Source organism: Pipistrellus hanaki (assembly GCF_964339955.1).
Source record: "Pipistrellus hanaki genome assembly, chromosome: 14".
Classification (NCBI taxonomy): Eukaryota; Metazoa; Chordata; class Mammalia; order Chiroptera; family Vespertilionidae; genus Pipistrellus; species Pipistrellus hanaki.
This window is the reverse complement of record NC_140516.1, coordinates 31277353-31293329: the sequence shown is the minus strand read 5'-3', so window position 1 is coordinate 31293329 and position 15977 is coordinate 31277353. Positions and strand designations below refer to the sequence as shown.

The following is a 15977-nucleotide window of genomic DNA, read 5'->3' as shown; positions in this document are numbered from 1 at the left end:
CATGTTGTGTGGCACTGCCATCTGCTGGAATTAGTGAGACCACCTCCCAGAAGGTGGTGATGCCTCCAACTGGACAAGGTCAGCCTTAGAAGCATTAAAGTTTGCAGTTTCCTACTCTTCTTATCCCCTGTCCTGCTCATTACCCATCCCACATTTATCTTCTTCCTCTTGCAAGTACAAATATAGGGATAAAGATGCTGTGTGGTGTTTTTCAATACTTTGGTTGCCCAGGTTATTTCTCTTCATAGAATATCAAAGTTAATATGATGATGATTTTGATTGACTTGTCTATGAATAACCATTGGTAAAATTTTTTAGACCTCTGCCTTTCTTGGGAACCCATATTGCCCTCTTGGGGTACATTCTTGGTCCCCAACTAATGTGCTAGTTGATTTGATATGAGTTGATAAAGGATTAAGTTAAAGTGTAACATAGAGGCCCTAACCCGTTTTGCTCAGAGGATAGAGAGTCGGCTTGCAGACTGAAAGATCCAGGTTCAATTCCAGTCAAGGGCATGTACCTTGGTTGCGGGCACATACCCAGTAGGGAGTGTGCAGGAGGCAGCTGATCGATGTTTCTCTCTCATCAAAGTGTCTAAATCTCTTTCCCTCTCCCTTCTTCTCTATAAAAAATCAATAAAATATATATATATATTAAAAAGAGACCGGTCATATTTGTGTAACACAAAAAACTCAAACACATATCAGAATTCAAATTTTGAGAAATGTTGAAACAAAAATGATATAGGGAAGTGTATTCTGTGTCAATTTGGAAGCATAACACATCCTTATTATATTTACACAAATTATGACAGATTTAGTGATTAATTTACTTTATTATTTTTTAAAAATATATTTTTTATTGATTTCAGAAAGGGAGAGAATGATAGAAACATCAATAATAAGAGAATTATTGATTGGCTGCCTCATGCACGCCTCCTATAGGGGATTGAGACCGCAACCTGGGTATGTGCTCTTGACTAGAATCAAACTGGGACCCTTCAGTCTAATCAAACTGGGACCCAATGCTCTATCCATTGAACAAAACCAGCTAGGGCTGAATTTAATATGTGTATTTCCTGTGAAAATATGAGGGAATGCTATTTATAACAATTTTGTTTAAAGGAGAGTATACCATGTTAAAATAAAGGACCCTTTTGTTGAACTAAGTAATTTGGCGAATTTGGTTATACATAGGTGGGTCATGGCTGAGTATGAGGGTAAGAGAACTGAATTGCTCTATTTAAGGAAAATGAAGGATGTGGTTTTTATTTCAGAGGAAGAAGAGTAGAGATAGGAAAGAGGTAAGGCCTAGAATCATGGAAAGAGACACGAACATCAAAAAATGTTTGAGGGTTTTTCCTTCTCACTCCATTCCTCTTTCCTTTCTCTGCCTTTTGTCTCCCTCCCTCTTTCTATGAGCATTCTCCTTTTCAAAAGAGAAACAGGAATTATCTAATATTAAGTTGTAGACTCTTTTCTCCTGAAATCTTAATAAAGGTTTTCATACACAAACTACCTGTGATTTTTAAAAATATATATTTTTATTGATTTCAGAGAAAGGGAGAGGGAGATAGAAACATTAGTGATGAGAGTCAACTGTTGATCAGCTGCCTCCTGCACCACCCCTACTGGGACTTGAGCCTTTTCCTTAGATTGAGTCTCAGACCAGGGCACATGCCCTCCTGGTTCATAGGTCAGCACTCAACCATTGAGCCATACCAGCTGAGCTGTGATTTTAATTTTGGGTTTTGTTTTGTTTTTATGTTTTGTGCCACTAAAGTGTTAATGTGGGATGGAAGAGGGAAAGCATGTAAAGAGGTGAAACTACTCTTAGGCTAAATTAATAGTGGAATCCAGGGCTCAGAGGCACTCTCTAAAATCCCTGACTTGGAAGTTCAAGGCAAACACAGGGGATACTGAGGAAGGTGATCCCAGCCTACCTCTGGTTGTTACGTGTGCTACAGCACTCTCCACACGGGGTCAAGATTCTGATTCTGGTTGGTGTGTGTAAGGCAGATGCATCCTACCTCCCAAGGAAGAAGGCCTGGTGTCCTTGCTTCTAATTGTTTGCTGGTTCTTCAGCCTTCCAAAGTAGGTTTGATGAATACATTCCAAATTTCTGATTTCCAACATCCAACTCTTGAGACAAGCCTTTTCCTTAGATTGAGTCCCTTAGGTTTCTTGAACTACTCAAAGGAGACTATTCTAACTATCCAGGCCAATGGAGTCTCATTTCTTATAATCCACCAGTTATAAAAAAAAAAAAAAAAAAAAAAAAAAAGCATGCCAAATTTTCACGTTTTATATTTCTGTCATGTTCTTTAATCTCAACAATAAGTACATTCTATAAAAGAACCATCCGTAGGCCTGCTTGTGTTATAATCACATCATGACCAAATAAACTGCCAGTTCAAGTTCAATTGGTATAACAAATATTATTACTAGGGCCCGGTGCACAAATTCGTGCACCTTGAAAGGAATTGTGGGCCGTGAGGCTGTGGTAGGCACAGGGACGGGTCGTGGCCCATCCTCCATGCCCCCACTTGGCCCCTCCTGCTGCAGCCCCACTCCCACTCGCTGACAGTGCCAGCCCCACTTGCACCCACTGACAGCGAGGAGCAATTGGGGCTGGCACCAGCAGTGGGTGTGAGCAGCGGCTGCTGCCCTGATCGGCCCTCAGGAGCAGGGGGAGGTGGAAAAGCCCTCAGGAGTGATCAGGGCTGACAGCCAGTGCTTGCACCCACTGATGTTGCCGAGTGATCAGGCATGGTGCTGGCTGCGGGTGCAAATAGGGCTAGTGCTGGCAGTGGGTGCGAATGGTGGCTCCGGCACTGGCAGCGGGTACGAGTGGGGCCGGCACTGGCAGCAGGTGCAAGTGCCAGGAGGGACCATGGCATGCGGGAGCAAAGAATCTTCAGTAACCATGAGGCTTGCCTGATGACAGCGACAGGCGCCCGGCCCCACCTTGGTCTGGCACCCCTGCTCACCTGCTCCACCATCCTACCATGGCCAATGCCCGCCATGTTCTGTACACGCCCCCTGGTGGTCAGTGCATATCATAGCAACTGGCTGTTCCGCTTGTTCTACTGTTTGGTCTTTTTGCATTATAGCCTTTTATTGCATAGGATAGGTAGAAACTGTCAAATAGGGAAGAATGATGAACTAGAAAGAAGGAATTAGTTGTGAAATTTAAAGTCACATCACCAATCGATGGCCCAATTTTCTTACCAATCAAGTTGGCTACTGCAGGCATTTTTTTATGGCCCTCCTGGTTCTAAAGTTCTGTGGGTCTATGCAGTTCTTCTTGAACTGAGATAATTTTCAAGGACTCAATCTAGAAAGGAACAGCGACTGCTTATACTGTCCTTGAAACTCTGGCAGATAGCATGTGATCAACTGCTAAGACTAGTTCTGCACTCAGGACAGAAAATAGGTTTACGAGCTCCATTACTCTGAAGCCAGTTTTCCTGCCAGCTGATTCTCTTGTTGAAGGGTTTTTTCTCATATGTTGTGAGACTGGAAGCATAGCTTTACTGATCAATAAAATAGTTTCCAAGATCACTTGGAGATCTGGAAAGAGGGACTTCTCTCTTCCCGAAGGCTCAAATCACCCAGAAGGGCAATTAAAACCACTTCCCTGGGCATATTTTTGGTCTAAAAAAACAAACAAACAAAAAAACGGATTAGATCTCTGAAGTCCATAAAGACAGACTAAAATGTGTGAACTTTAGGCCATACTCTTCAGTTAAAGGGAAGGAATACATTTCTAAGAATAAGGACTATCTGAAGATGAAGTTATCATTTGGGAAGATAACTCGTCATCAAAACTTGAAGTTTTTATGGTTAATTAATAAAGTGAACTCTGGGGCCTTTTTTAAACCCAAGAGTCTATGAAATAATTTCCAAACAGTTATACATTTTAGGAAGAAATGTACAATTATTGACAAAATTTAGTTATTATAAACATTAATTTTAGTTCATTCATATACTGTTTTTATATTTTCTTAGCATGTTATTACTTCTTATATATTTCAATATTTAATATCTAATGAGTTTTAAGATCATTTCATAGACCTGCATGCCTAATATTTAAATATAGTGGCTTATAGTTATCTTTGTTTTGATACCATAACTGTATTTTATTGCATGTCAAGTGCCTACTTGGGAGCACAACCTTAATTACATTATTCCCAATAAGGGAAAATGATTTCTGCAAAATAAAATATCCTAGTCCTGAATTTCTAAAATACTTGAGTAAAGATCATTCCCTTCCCTGTTCTTCCTTTTGAATAAACAAAATGAATGAAATAAATAAAAACAGCAGGGATTTGAGTAAAACAAATATTAAAAAGAATTTAATTCATGAGATACACTGCAGTATATATGTATGTTTGAATGTGCATAAAAAAACACATCTGGAAGGATACATATCAAATTTCTAACAGTTTACCTTAAGGGTGCAGGATTGGAGTAGGGTAAGGGGAGTGCTCTTAAAGTCATATACTTCTGCATTGTTGGAAATTTTACAATTATAATTCACTACAATAAAACCATAAAAAATAAAAATAGCAACAAAAAGTAAAACACATACACATACACATTAGTTTTAAGATACATTGGCAGTATAGAGAATTATATCACATGGCACACTTTTCCACTAATACTGATAGTAAACATAATCAAAGAAATACCTTATAGAAGCCACTTTTAGCAATATCCCAACCTAGGGAGGGAGCAGGAGGGGGGGGGAGGGAGGACAAAGTCATTGGAGGGAAAAGGGGGACATCAGTAATACTTTCAACAATAACAATATTTTTTTAAATCCCTTGAGATCAGAGCCCTTAAACAGTGACCCTTCAAGGTGGATATTAAAACTAAAAGCTGGGGTTACCTATTACTGGATGATCTATAGGAAAGCATGGCAATCTGAAAACTTCAGATAAAAGAAATAGCTTCACAGAAGTTGAGATTCTAAAACAATTAACCAAAAGCCAGAAACTGGGGGTATGAGAATTCTTCTCAGTCCAGACCCAAAACTAAGTCATTGAAATTTTAGTAATCTAGAGATATAGGTTAAGGACTTCTACTTTAGGAATTTGCATATCATTATTTCAAATTTTCTCAGTTGGTCTGCTTTCTATTTTAATGATTGTAACCTAAAAACACTGCAATTCTAATTGGGAAAAATAAAATTAATCTAGATTCAGTTTAGGCATATTCTTTTAGTTAAAGAACAAGAGAAGCTTGAGACTAGTGATTTTCCATTATCCATTATTTTCTCATCACTGTTTCTAGCTACGTAATGAACATACTAGGAGATAATACTTTCTTCTCATGTTCTAGTTTGTTTTTTTTTTAATTGAGTCATCAGAAATGACCAATTTTTTATTTTGAACTTTTTTCTTTCAACAAAGAGGAATCTTTAGGTTGATGGTTAAATATTCTCATTGAAGTCAAGACATCCGTAACTGGAAGGTTCTACCTTTTGTAAGCTATATAACTAAGAACTTAAAATGTTGCACTCCTGAAACAGTGTTCCTGACCTTGGTGTCAGAGATTTATGTAGGATTATACTCACCCCCTCAGTGAGTAATATAGGAAATTTGATAAAACTTAATCGAAATATCCTTATAAACAGCAGCCATCAAGGGTATAAAGTCATCATAATGGCCATGTCATTTTTAAGTGAAAACAGCTGGAACGTTGCTGTTTCTTAATGAGCTATAGTATTTTAATTTTCAAAGTAGAAAACAAGTGACTCATCCTCATGTACATAAAGTACTTAGCAGGATGCCTGGTACACGATAATGACTCAATAAAAACTGACTCTGTAATGAACGGATAAAAACAATCAACCAAAGTGTAAGAACCCCAAATAAAGAGAAGAGCTTTAAAACCGGTTTCCTAGAAAACATAGCTAAGTGGAAAGCCGAAGCTCACAGAGGGCCGTGAGGAATTCCACGTTTTCTGGATCTACCTTCTGGGCCCTCTCATAATACTCGGCAGCCTGCCTTTTTTCCCCCTCCAGCTTGTACACGAACCCGAGGGCGCTCAGACTCTGCAGGTCTGCCGCGTTGTGCCCCAGCCTCTTGGTAGCCAGTTTCTTCAGCGCGCTCGTCAGTTTGGGACGCAGGGACGACCGGTCTTTGACCTTGAGGGCTTCCAGGTAATGGTGGATGGCGGTGTTTTCTGACTTACGGTGGAATTCTTGAAAGCGGCCGTAGTGGTAGTGGATCTGATGCTTGTGGTCATCCGTGATGTTCTCCAGGCGCAGGGCTTTCTGGAAAATGTCTTCGGCGTTGCTGTACTGGCCTCCCTCGGCGTACATGTTGGCCAGGTCGGTGTAGGCGAAGGCGAACATGGAGTCTCGTTCCACGGCTGCCTTGAAGTGAGAGATGGCAGACGTGATCAGCCCGTCCACCTTCAGTTTGTCTTTGCCTTTGGGCCTGTTGCGTGTGGCTTTCTTGATTTGGATCATCTGGGCCCGGTAACAGAGTCCCATCTGGTGGTGCAGGAAGGAGGAGGTCGGGGTCACCTCCAAAGCCTTTTTCAGGAGTTCAAGGGCTTTGTCCCAGGAGTTTTTCCTCCTGTAGAATTTGGCCGCGTAACGGAGGACATAAGGCTCGGAGGATATCTGGTCCAGGATCTCTTCAATGTACTTTTCCCCTTCGGCTTCCGCGTGTACATCTTGGAGCTTCAGTGCCAGGAAGACCTTGATGTAGGTGTTATCCGGGTTCAGGGTGACGGCCTTCCTCAGAGGGACCAGAGAGAAGCTTTTCACAGACCCTTCCCGGTCGGAATCATCCAGCCGGTACACAGTGATGGCGTAACCGATGTTAAATTCTGGGTTGTCTGGTTCCACTTCCAGAGCCTTCTCAAAAGCCGCTTTAGCCTTTTGGTAATACTTTCCCCCAAATTTGAGAAGGGCCCACCCTCTCTCACAGTCAATCTCGGGACACTCCAACCTGTAGTTGAAAGGGCTGGACATCTTCTTGCAGACGTCCCCTACCTTGTCTGCGTACTCCTGAGCTTCTTTCAGCTGGCCCATGTGATGGTACACCCAGGCGTAATTCCCCCACGTGACCAGGCTTCGCACTTCTTCTTGGTCTGAGTGCTCCCGCTGGATTATCTGTTCTGCTTGTTCCAAGCACTCCAGGGCATCCTTGTTCTGGCCTTTTAGGTGTTTCACGTAGGCCAGTAAGTTATAGAGAGTGAGCCTGGATTTTGTCGTCAGAAATTCAAGCTGTTGCCCAATAGTGTCTTCCACGTCAAACAGATCAATGTCCTCCTTGAGTAGATTCCAGGTGAAGTGACATTCTAACTCCAACAGAACGGTCTTCAGGGCGTCCTCAGGAAGCTCACTGTCAAAGATAAAATTCGTTTTAGTTTCTGAACAAAGGAAACACTTTTTAAACCACAGTACTATTCTTAATAGCAACTTTTATCTTTTCTTGGGTCTTAGAGTTAAATCATAGGCTACTATAACTTTATACTAGATCTCTATGTGTACAGTTATTTTCCATTGATGGAAAACTACTATATTCCCATAAACTACAAGCTAAGAAAAGGCCCTTACTTCACAGTAACTCTATTCTGGAAAAGGAACAAAAGGTGTTGCCAGAAAATAAACATGCATACAAATCAGTGGACAACATAATTCAGACAGTAACCAGTGCTAAGAAAAAGGAAAAAAAATCAGAGTAATGGGATTGAGTGCTGCTGCTGGTGGGGGATACTTTAGTTATGATTGTTAAGGAACAGCCCTTGTGACAAGGAGCAACTGAAGTATGATCTCAACAATGAAAAGAAGGCTGTCATAAACGATCTGAGGGCAGAATGGTCTAAGCCAGTGCTTCGAAGCCAGGGTGATTTTAACTCCCAGGGGACCTTTGGTCACGTGTGGAGACCATTTTGTTTGTCACCACAGAAGGAATGGTCGGCCCTAACCACCAAGAATGATCTGGTCCAAAATGTCAGATGATTTGGGCTGAGGTACCAGCAAGCGCAAAGGCCTTGAAGTGAGAATAAATTTGGCAGTGTTCAGGGGACACAAGGAAGTGTGGCTGAAGCATAAACAAAAAGGATAGTAGATGAGAAGTGATAGGCAGGGGCAGCTAACTTAAATTGTACTCTTAACTGCAATGGGAAACCTTTGGAGAAAAATTAAGTAGGGAAAGAAAAATGTTTGATCTAAGCTTTAAAAAGTTCTGGATGCTCTGTGGAGAATGGACCATAGAGAGTCAAGAGAGGAAGTTGGGAAACTAGTGCAACAGCTATTTACTCAACAAATAGTTATCGAGAGCTTACTATATGCCTGACACTGCTCAGGTTGGGGATGCAGCAGTGAACAAAACAGAAAAAAAAAATAATAATTCTGACTTCATGTAGCTTACATTCTAACAGGGGATGGGATGTGCCAAAAAGAGACAAAATATAGAGTATGTGAGATGTTAATAATGCCAAGGAGAAAAATAAAGCAAGAGAAGGAAATGGGTGCCTGGCAGGAAATGGATAGCATGGCCAAAGCAAATCTCCCTAAAAGAGACACGAAGGCAGCTGTTGATGTAATCCAAGGAGAGATTATGCAAGCGTACACTCAGGTTGTAGTAGAGGTTTAGTGAGCCCTGCATTGTTAGATTTTGGAGGCAGAACTGATAGATCTTTCTGATGAACTGGGTGTGGGGAGGGCCATGGGGTGATGAGGGAAGCACGGATGATTGCTATGCTTCTGACTTTAAGAGCTGAGTGGATAAATCAAGAGGACTACTTGGCAATGTTAATTCGAAGATGTCTATTATCACTTGAATTGCAAGAAAGATGGACCACAAAGAGAAGTGACTCAATTTTTTTTTAATTTAATTATTAAGGCTCAAATCTTGATCTCCAGCCCCAAACTCCTAACCCTGGTTGCTGTGCCCTTCATCTCCAGCCCATGTCTACTCCTCTAGCCTCATTTTGTACCACTTTCCTTTCACACACTGCACTCCAGCCATACTGGCCTTCAAAAAATCTTTACTGTTTATTATTTCTTATGCCAAATATGTACTATCGCAGGGCATTTGTACCTTCTTTTTTAGTCCCTTATTCTTCCTAAGAGAGCTTCAGGGCTTACTTATTCTCATTAATTCTGGTCTTTGGCTCACATCTCAGCTCTCTGAAGAGAGCTACCTGACTACCTTAGAGAAAAGCTGCACCCCACCTTGCTAGTCCATCCTGAAGTCTAGTCAATCACGTTTTCCTGTTCTTCGTGGCACTTATAACGCTATTTGCTGGGGTTGGAAAGGAGGAAAGTGTTTTGAGTCAAATATGAGATTTAAATGAATTGGCTTGTAGGAATTGGAAAGGGGCCATCCTAGTAGCCAAAAGTGACAGGAAAAATTAGAGATCTGGATTAATTGCAAAATTAGTAGCAGTGATTAAAAAAATAAAACCAATATTTAATGGGTAGCACAGTTTGTTCAAGTATCATCCCCAAAGGTTGTGGGGTTGATTCCGGTCTGGGCACATAATCTAATATACTACTCCATGAAATGTTTTCCAATTTTTATAAATACTAAATGTAAATATTAAAATTGAGTTTACTAGACACTTAAATTAGCTTATTAATTTCCATTTTTATAATTTTCCACATTTATTCTCTCTCTGTTTGTATATATAAATATACACATACCATATACACAGGTCCCACATTTCAGTGGCTACAGGTCTAGACTAGAGTTTTCCAACAGAACTTCTTGCCCTGATGGAAATATTCATATCTGTGTTCTACAATATGGTAAACATTAGCCACACATGGCCACTGGTCATTTGAAATGCAGCTTGTACAATGAAGAAACTGGATTTTTTGTTTTACTTACTTTATTTAACTTGTCACATAGGACTGGTGGCTATGGTATGGGACAGTTCAGAAACAGTGGACCTTGGGGCTTAATGGGTAAAAAGGCCTCAAGCCTAACAGGTTAGAGTTCTCATTTACTTTAAATTTCTGCTATTTTACTGAAGGCGAAGAGCTAAATTAAATACAAATACAAACAAGGATATATTTGAAAACTTTATGCATATCACCGTGTTTACTGTACATTCAATTCAACAGTATAAATATATACTACTTAGAATATACTGTCTAAAATCATATGAGTACTCAAAAAAACAAATAACTAAAACTATAATTCACTGAAGGTTTACTACATGCCAAGCATTTTATATAAATTACATTAATTTTTTAAAAATATATTTTATTGATTTTTTTACAGAGAGGAGGAGAGAGGGATAGAGAGCTAGAAATGTCGATGAGAGAGAAACACCAACCAGCTGCCTCTTGCATACCCCCTACCAGGGATGTGCCCGCAACCAATGTACATGCCCTTGACCAGAATCAAACCTGGGACCTTTCAGTCTCTACCACTGAGCCAAACCGGTTTCGGCAAATTACATTAATTTTTATAAAAACCTCTTGCCTGGCTGTTGTGGCTCAATGGTTGAGCATCGACTCATAAACCAAGAGGTTGATGGTTCGAATCCCAGTCAGGGCATATTCCTGGGTTGCAGGCTTGATCCCCAGTAGGGAGGGGGGCATGCAGGAGATAGCCAATTGATGATGTTTCTATTTCTCTATCCTTCTCACTTCCTTTCTCTCTAAAACTCAATAAAAACATATTAATATCAATAATATTTTCACAATTTTATGATGAGTACTGGCAGAGAGTTTAAATTACATGTCTAAAGTTACACCGCTATAAAGTGCCTGAGCCAAAAGCTATGCCTTTCAACCATATTATTTTTAAAAAAATATATTTTATTGATTTTTTTACAGAGAGCAAGAGAGAGGGATAGAGAGTCAGAAACATCGATGAGAGAGAGACATCGATCAGCTGCCTCTTGCACACCCCCTACTGGGGATGTGCCCGCAACCAAGATACATGCCCTTGACCGGAATCGAACCTGGGACCTTGTTCACAGGCCAACGCTCTATCCACTGAGCCAAACCAGTTTCGGCTCAACCATATTATTATACCACTTCTCATATACAAATTGGAGGGTTGCTTTTCATAAAAGAGTTTTCTTTAAAACACAGGATATATCTAATGTATATAAAATTCACTTTGTTGAAGGAGTCCCTAAAGAGAAAACAAGAAGGGATTTCAGAGAAGCTTAAAGAGAAGGTAAGAGGTTTGTGTGACTGACCATTGGAAAAAACAGACCAGATAAAGGTCTCAGGCTAAGAAAACAACAACTTCATATATGAGCCCTAAAGGTCAAAGCATTCTACTTTGTTGAAACTGTTTTGAGACGGGCTACTTCTCACCAGGATGTGCTTCACCGAGTGCTTCGGATAGGGAGTGGCAGAGATATATATTTATTTAAAGACAATTAGTGACTCTCTCAAACAAGAGAGCTGGGCAAAAATGTGTTAAAGGTGATCTGAAGGAAGTGCAAGAATCTTAGCTAACAAAGATATAAGTATCATTATTAACATGTTAAACGCCCAGCCTGTTTTGTCTTCCGGACAGAAAGTACAGTGTCAGTCACCAGTGACTAACTGGGCGCCTAACGTGTTAAGATAGTGAATTAAAATACTTTTCCGGCCCTAGCCGGTTTGGTTCAGTGGATAGAGTGTCGGCCTGCAGACTGAAGGGTCCCAGGTTCGATTCTGGCCAAGGGCACATGTCTGGGTTGTGGGCTCGATCCCCAGTGAGGGGCATGCAGGAGGCAGCCAATCAATGGTTCTCTCTCATCATTGATGTTTCTATCTCTCTCTCTCCTACCTTCTTCTCTGAAATCAATAAAGAAATATATATATATATATTTTTTTTTTTAACTTTTCTGCACAACCCAATTAGAGACTTGCTGTTGTATAGCAGATGCCCTTCCAAAGTATTTCCTCTATCTCTGATCTCTCCTCTGAATTCCAGACTTATCTCATTTTTAGTTCAAATAAAATACAGAAATTTGGGTCCCTGAGTCTGTTCTTCCCTGTCTTCCCCATCTTGTTTGGCACCTCTTAGTTCCACAGGTCAAAACTGAGGAATAATTTTTGGTTCCTCTTCTCTCAATCTTCATACAAATCCAATAGGAAGTCCTGTTAGTGCTACCACCCAGCTACATCTCAAACCCACCTACTTTTCTCCATTCCCACTGCTATTTATCTACTATAAACAACAATTACCTTTCCTTTGAGCTGGAGGGAAAAAATTAGTCTCTCTGCTTTTACTCTTGGTCCCCATATAGTAAGTAGTAAACTTTTGGAAATATAAACCAGATTATGTCAGCCTTAAAATCTCCAAATGACTCCCAACACCCTTAGATACTCATCCAGCCATATCCTACAAGCTCTTAGAGGAGTTGGCTGTGTTTTATCCCTCCTTCTCTTCTACTACTCTCCCTCCTCATTCACAGTGACCTTCTTTCTGAAGTGACATACCAAGTTCAAGGACTTTTACACCTGTTGTTTTTACTCCGTTTAGAATGCTCTGCTCTTAAATCTCTGAGTGACTCTCTCCTGTAACTCAGCTCAAATATTTGCTATTTAAAATAGCCTCCTCCATTCTAGATCCTTTTCTTTGGCCATTACACTGCCTTATTGTCCTTATCGCTCTTACCACTTTCTGGATTATGTTGGCTACTCATTTATATACTGTTTGTCTATTTCCCTCAGTTAAATGGAAGACCCATGAGAATAGAGACCTAGTTCTAATTTTAATTTTTTTTTTATTTCTGTGTCCCTAATATCTATTATTCCAGTTATAATAGAAGTTCAATAAATGAGTACTTGTTAAATGAATGAATGAGTGAATGGACTTACAGACTGGCAGCTTCTGGCACATCCAGAAAGTAGGCTTAGCATAAAAAAAACATCTGAATTTCAGATGAAGGAATCCCTTCTAATTCTTCCCTTCTGCTAATGGCTCCAAACTTTTCCCAGTTCAGCCTTCCCTCTCCATTTGTCTTTATATCTTGGCATGTTCCCTGTCTGGCTCTATGCTTGGGTTTTGAAAACAGGTTTTGAACTGTTTCTGCTAGTCCTCACTGGGAAGCCTAGTATGATTCCCCCATACGTACTTGTCCCTTTCTCTGCTGTAACTGCACCAACATCATGGGTAAGTTTTGCCAGGGCCTTCCCAGCCTGCCCAGATTCACCGCGATAGGAGCCTGTCAGCTCCCTGCCCACCCACAGAGGAGCGTGAACCCTGGCTCTGTTCCCAGGGTTCTACCTCCGCAGCCCAAGACATTGCAGCCCAAGACAATGCGGAGGGCGACTTATGGGTGTGGGTGTGAGATCTGAAAGGGGCATTCAGCCCGCCCCTGAGTGTTCTGCCCATCAGGCCGGCCATGAGAAGTTTTACTTCTTAAACTTTGTGTCACGTTAATATTTTATCTCTGGGAGGCTGGAAGAGAGAGGCTATTGTGCCTGAAGAGGCAACATTTATCTTTCAGCATTTTCCCCCCCCGAGAGAAGCAGACTTTCGCTGTCCTTGGGAGCCCATCTCACTCCCCGTGGAGTCCTCCCCTCTCCCACCCCACCCCACCCTACAGATGTCCAGGGCACACCCTTTTCCTCCTGGTTCCTACGGGCCCTTCCAGATCCCTCCCTCCCTCCTTACAAATGTTAGAAGTTAGGCACTTTTAATTATTATTATTATTATTATTATTATTATTATTATTATTTTACTTCTAATAAAGAGTCTTATGAGATGGATGCCATTCATTTTCGACAGGTAAGAAACAGGCTCACGGAGCTTACACCACTTCGCTTTGGGTCACCCCGCTAGCAGAACAAAGGGTTATCTGTTGCAGGCGTCCAGGGTCTGAACCTTTCCTTCCTTCTCGGCCCTATACACAGGGCTGGTTCCCTGACCACGCACAGGACGGGGTGCAGGGCCTGGGGGTGCCCCGAGGGGCACGGGTCCGGCGCCGTCCCCATCCTTCCGCCCAGGATAAAGGAATCCTCTCCAAATAGCGGGCTGGGCGGAACAATAACCAACGTGTCCGCGGAGCACAGGCGGCTCACGGGCGGGCAGGGAAGCCCTCATCAGACCCCGAATCCAGAAAGGCGACGAGGCTGGAGCAGACAACTGCACGGCAGCTGCAGCCCGAGGGAGGGGAGGGCGGCGGCGGGCCTGCGGGTCGGACCCGCGCCACGTAGCGGCCCGGTCGGAGGGCCCTGGTCCCCCGCGCGGGCCCCGCCGGCGCCGCCCCGAGGAGCCGCGGGGAGGGGACGAGCCTCCGGGGCGCATCGCCTGGGCACGGCCCCACCGGGGCTGCCTTGGGGGGGGGATCGGGACTCCGGAGGAGACCAGTCCGATCGGGCACCCTCCCCGACAGGCCCGATCCCGGAGGCCCGGGACCCGGACCAGGTTCGCGGGGAGCTGCTGGGCCCGGAGGGGGCTGGCGGTCCGGCCTCTTCCCGGGCCGCTGCGCTGGACACGGAGCGGAACGGAGACACAAAGGCCTGCGCACGGCGAGGGGGACAGGCCGGGGCAGCCTCACCTCATGGTGCCGGGCTCCGCGGGGCGTCCAGGCGGGCGGCGGTGGCCTCGGCTTCTCCCTCCGCGGCACGGGGATGCTGCGCTGCCGGGCGGCGGGCGGGCGCGTGCCTGTGCGCGTGGGCGTGGGCGGCGGGCGCGCGCTCCCCGCCAGGCGTCCGCAGGGCTGGGTCGGGGGGCCGGGGCGCGTTTGTCTTTGTTACTGGCCGGGCCTGAGCGGGAAAAGGCCACTGGGAAGGGAATCTGATCCCTGACGAGGCGGAGTCCAGGCCTAGGAAACAGAAACTTCTGGACGGGATGGCTGGGGGCCGCCTCCTCCCGCAACGCCCCCTTCCCGTGTACCTAGGGGGGGGGGGGGGGGGGACCTTTGCGGAGCTCAGAGTCGTTTGGAGTGAAATTTGCAGCTGGGACTCTGGACCTTGGTCTCCCTGAGTCCCCGTGCCACAGGATGAACCTTTTAAAAATGTTAATACTGATAAAGGGACAGATAGTTCAGTGCTATTTTTGTTGTAAAGAGTGGCAGTGACACTCTGGACAGCCATTGTGCATCCTAAGCTGAAACGAAAGCAATACACAACATTGCAGTGGTGTGCGCACATCGGTGCCATTATTTCCATTGGGTACATTTAGATAAACGTTGGAGTCAAAATGTATATGTATTCTAAATTTTGGTAGGTACTGCTGAATAGCTTTGTAGAGAAGTTGATGCACACACACACCCCTTACAATTGTATAGTGTTTGCCTTCTGTGCCCATGCCAACAGTGCTTCCAAGGTCCCAATAAAGATGGGGGTGGTACTACCAATCTAAGCAAAAAAAAGGCTAACGAGCCACACATTAAAATCTTAGTCTCCTTCAACTTCAAGCATTCATTCATTCAATACATTTTATTGGACAACTGCTAAGAACCACAGGTTGTTCAGGCACTATTGATAACAGCAATGGATTAAATATACAGAGGATCTATCCTTTATGGAGTTATTTTCTAGTGCATGAGATTAAAATAAAGAACAAATAAAACATTGTATATAAGATAGTTCTATGCAAAAAAGCATAGAAAGGGTTGCAGTTCAGTGTATTTTTCTGTTGTAGATACGTGGTGAGGGAAGATTTCACAGAAAGTGGCGATGGAGCAATGAGTGGATATGCAGCTAGGGAAGTGTGTGCTGGGCAGGGGAGACAGCAAAGCATAAAGGCCTGGCGGTAGGGCTATAGTTGGCTAGCCCGGATGATGTGATTGGAGTGAAGAGAGCAGGGAAAAGGTCTAAGACATGATGAGATCAGAGAGGTAATGTGTATGGGGGTGGCTTGTAGGCTATTGTAATATTTATGTTAACTGGGAAAACACATTTTAGAAGGGTACTGGATGGTTTCAGTAGAAAAATAAACCTAGAATTCCCTTCTTACTAAGGATGCAGAAAAATTTAATAAAGCTCCAATGTTTGAAAATTTTCCAGTGCCTTGATCATGCATTTTTTCCCCCCTTGTTCCT

The 15977-nt window shown here is 43.0% G+C and overlaps 1 protein-coding gene across 1 annotated transcript; it reads right to left on the bottom strand.

Annotated features, from left to right (window-relative positions):
* Window positions 1–5345: 5345 nt before the first annotated feature.
* Window positions 5346–14747, bottom strand: IFIT5 (interferon induced protein with tetratricopeptide repeats 5). Its single transcript, XM_084904337.1, has 2 exons — window positions 14490–14747; window positions 5346–7363 (listed from the first exon to the last, which is right to left on the bottom strand). The coding sequence occupies exons 1-2, from the start codon at window positions 14492–14494 to the stop codon at window positions 5920–5922; spliced, it is 1449 nt and encodes a 482-aa protein (XP_084760463.1). The 5' UTR covers window positions 14495–14747; the 3' UTR covers window positions 5346–5919.
* Window positions 14748–15977: the final 1230 nt, after the last annotated feature.